Source organism: Myotis nattereri (genome assembly GCF_964212035.1).
Source record: "Myotis nattereri genome assembly, chromosome: 5".
Lineage (NCBI taxonomy): Eukaryota > Metazoa > Chordata > Mammalia > Chiroptera > Vespertilionidae > Myotis > Myotis nattereri.
Window position 1 is genome coordinate 5,974,668 of NC_138080.1, and position 3,854 is coordinate 5,978,521.

The 3,854-nt window shown below is 60.5% G+C and overlaps 1 protein-coding gene across 1 annotated transcript; it reads left to right on the top strand.

Annotated features, from left to right (window-relative positions):
- Positions 1–1,691: 1,691 nt before the first annotated feature.
- Positions 1,692–3,636, top strand: CBY3 (chibby family member 3). The gene is made up of 2 exons (XM_081090628.1): positions 1,692–2,447; positions 3,018–3,636. The coding sequence occupies exon 1, from the start codon at positions 1,822–1,824 to the stop codon at positions 2,329–2,331; it is 510 nt and encodes a 169-aa protein (XP_080946754.1). The 5' UTR covers positions 1,692–1,821; the 3' UTR covers positions 2,332–2,447; positions 3,018–3,636.
- Positions 3,637–3,854: the final 218 nt, after the last annotated feature.

Below are 3,854 nucleotides of genomic sequence, written 5' to 3' on the forward strand. Positions count from 1 at the left end.
CACCTCAGGCTCTGCTTCTAGGGACTCTGACCCAAGACACCCTGTATTAACCTCACCTGTTCACTCCCCTAGAACAAATTCCTCTCTCAGGCTGTGCTGACCTCCCCACAAGGGGATGGCTTCCACACACCCCTAGAGGAGCCCCTCCAACACAGTAGGCCCTCAGTGAATGTGCTGAATAAAAACAGGAGAGCCCAGGGTCTGTTTGATGGCTTGGCAGGCAACACCTCTTTTGTTGCGGCTGATCTGGCCTGGAGGCATTGTGAGTCATAACAGGTGGACATCAGCTGAGTGGTTCAGAGAGGCGCCAAGCCTGGGGCAGCAGCTCAGCACCTCCAGCGCAGCCTCCAGGTGCGGGACAACACGCAGTGAGGATTCTCAGGGAAGGGTTCTCTGGAAAGATGCAACCTCAAGTGTGAGCCTGGTTGTACCTCTTGGGTCCTCTGTAGGCTTTCAAAGATGTGTCCCTGAGCCACAGCGAGTACATAGCACCACCCAGCCTCTACCCAGCTATCTGTGAGGAATAAGCGTGTGTTGAACTAATGAAGGCATGACAGAGGGACCCCCGCCCCGAGGTTCTTTCCCTTTTTCACACTTCATGGGGAGAAGAGGAACTTAAGAGAGCATATAGTCCTCTTCTCACATACAACAGAATCAGCACTTACAGGGAGATGAGGGGTGGGGAATGGGGAGAAGGAAAATGGGACGTGTCTGCTTTCGGACTTTAGCTTCCTTGAGGATGTGGTCTGCTTGGGACCAAAGCCAGGTGTAGTCTGCAGAACTGTTACCTCAAGCCCTAAGCATAGGTCCTCGCCCAGGCACATGCCCCCGGATGACACTGAGCACGCTGGGCTGTGAACTCTCCACAAACACGTCTGGCTTCCCAGCCAAACCAGCAGCATCTTGAAGGCAGACACAGGCAGCAACCCCCGGCCCCGAACAGGGCCTGGCACAGAGCAGGTGCTAGTTCGAGGTTGCAGAATAACTCAGTGACGAGGGCAATCATGCTGCTGGTTGTGCTAGGCATCTTACCAAATACTGTGCCGGTCCAGACCTGGCCCTGGCGTTGTAAGCCTTCAGCAGTGCCCTCTTGCCCTCAGAGGGAAGTCTGTGCACTCCTGCCCCTGTCCAGCTCCCTCTCCTGCTATTCTCCGCTAAGTACTGGGCACCAACCCCACCCCAGTTCCTCCTCGCCTCTGGAACATGCAAGCCTTGCCTGGCTCTTCACTCGCCCTTATCCACCCGCAACCCTCCTGGCAAAGTCCCGCACATCTTTGAAGTACCTGTCTCTGGTATTATTCCCTCCTCCCCCACCCGGGAGCCCTCCCAGCAGCCACCCAGGGCTCAGACAGCAGGGGTCTGGTTCTTCATTGGCATTTCTGTCCCCAGGGCCTAACCTAGGGCGGCCTTTGGGAAGATGGTTTCGGGGGACTGCTGCGAAGGATGGGCTCTCAGTGGCCAAGACCTGTCCACCAGGCCACGCGATTTGAGGGGGCAGGCGTCACCGAGCAGACTGCTCAACAATTCTCACCTCGGGCTCTGCTTCTAGGGACTCCGACCCATGACACCCTATATTAGCTTCATCTTTTTTTTTTTTAATATTAGCTTCATCTTGTTCGCTCCCCTAGAACAAATTCCCATCTCGGGCAGTGCGGATGGACGCCCTCCCCCGGCAGTGCCCCTGACTCGCTTTCATCATTCAGAACACCAGGGGCCCCAAGGCTGCGCGTCCTCCAGCGTCCTCGCTTCTCCGCTCCGGGCGCCCACACGCCGGCCGGGGCCCACCTGGTCCTCGACCCGAAGGCCTCCGGGTGCCCGGCCATGGACCTCGCCAGCGGCCTGCGGGAGCGGCTGCGGCAGTTCTGGGCCGACCACTTCTCGCAGCGCTTCTCGCCCCGGCGCCCGCCGCTGCGCCGCGTCTCCTCCATGTCCACCTTCTACCTGCTGGACCACCGCACGCGCCACGCGGAGCTGGGGCTCGGCTACGGCGCGCCGCGCACGCGCCTCGGCGACCGGGCGTTCGTGTTCCGCAGCGGCCGCTGGGCCGCCGAGGGCCCGCCGGGGCGGCTGAGGCCGGTGCTGCCCTCGCCGGCCGCCGCGGGCTGGAAGGCGCAGGCGCAGCACGGCAGCCAGGTGCTGCTGGAGGAGAACAACTACCTGCGGCTGCAGCAGGAGGTGCTCATGGACATGCTCACCGAGACCACGGCGCGCATGCACCTGCTGGAGCAGGCGGACGAGGCCCGCCAGCCGGCCGCGCGCCCGGCCGAGGACGCGGCGCAGGCGCGAGGGGGCGGGCGGCGTCCTCACCCGCGAGTGCTGGTGACACAATAAAGCCGGTGCGGGCGGCTCCCGCGCGCCTCCCCTCCCAGCCGCCCGGCGCGTTTGTGGAGCCCCGCGCGAGGGGCCCGGGCGCCCGCGGACCGGCCTCTGGAGCCCGGGGTGGACAGGTGACCGCCGCAGGCAGTCTCGGGACGGGGCGGGAGGGCCGGGCAGGACAGTCGTGTGTGGCCCGCTGGGGACGGGGTGGGAGTCGGGCTTGCAGCAGGCGGGGGTGGGGGTGGGGGGGGGAGGAAGGTGGGGAGGGGGTGAATGTGTGGAAATGGGGGGGGGGGGCGCAGGGGGACAGATAGTGACCTTCTCGCCCGGGGGACGCAGGGCGAAGTCCGGAGTCCGGGAGCCTTGGGCGCGCTGGGAGGGAGGGCGCGGGGAGGCGGGCGCAGCGGGCGGGGTGGGCGACCTTGACTTGGCTCTGCCGCCCCGAGCGCGGGAGGGGTTCAGCCGGAGCCCAGCGTGAGTGCATTTTACGACCAGGAAGCTGTGCCCGAAAGAAGCTTCCAGGAAACTGGGCTCCGCCGCCTCGCCTGGCTGTTCGGGTTTTGGCGAATCGCTGCGCCGTTGCAAGCCTCCTTTTCTTGGATTTGACCAACTCACCTCATTTTAAAACTTTGTGTTAGTTGCCAACATTTAAGAATTTGGATGATTTCACGTTAAAAATCCAGATTTTCTGTGTTCTCCAGAAAATCAGGGAGACTTGGCCTCCCGGGACCTTCATGTCCAGCAGCAGCTGTGTGGAGCCGAATGTGGCGTCACCTCCCGGTCAGCTGCACTCCTTTCCCTTCAGCCGCTCTGATTTGGATCTTGCTCTGGAGCCGTTTTTAGACCATGTTCTCTCCCAGGATGTGGGGGAGTCCACTCCCCCAACACACACACACACACACACGCACACATTATATAAGGTGCTGCCTGGAGTGAATTGCACTTGTGAGTGACCGCGCAGTGCAACGAAGGTGATGACCCTGGTCCTTGCAATCTGCAGCCTCTCTCCTGGGACAGGGACAGGCTGTTTTGGTTTCCTCCAGAAATCTGAGTCCTAGGACTCTGGCCCATTTCCCTAGAGCAGCGGTTCTCAGCCTTCCTAATGCCGCGACCCTTTAATACAGCTCCTCATGTTGTGGCGACCCCCACCCATAACATTATTTTCGTTGCTGCTTCATCACTGTCATGTTGCTACTGTTATGAATCGTCATGTAAATATCTGATGTGCAGGATGTATTTTCATTGTTACAAATTGAACATAAGTAAAGCATAGTGATTCATCACAAAAACAATACGTAATTATAGATGTGTTTTCCGATGGTCTCAGGCGACCGCTGTGAAAGGGTCGTTCGACCCCCACAGGGGTCGCGACCCACAGGTTGAGAACCACGGCCCTAGGGCCATGTTCACATGTTCTCCAGTGAAGGGAGAGACTTCATTCAGCGAAAACAGCTCAGCCGTGAAGCCGCATGGGCGGGAGGCAGGGCCAGGGACCTGGGTGTTCCTGCTCACTTCCTGTGTGAGGGCCCAGGAGACAT

Bases quoted from the DNA above. Each gene is read 5' to 3' on its own strand.
- CBY3 (XM_081090628.1), top strand. From the start codon at position 1,822: ATGGACCTCGCCAGCGGCCTGCGGGAGCGGCTGCGGCAGTTCTGGGCC.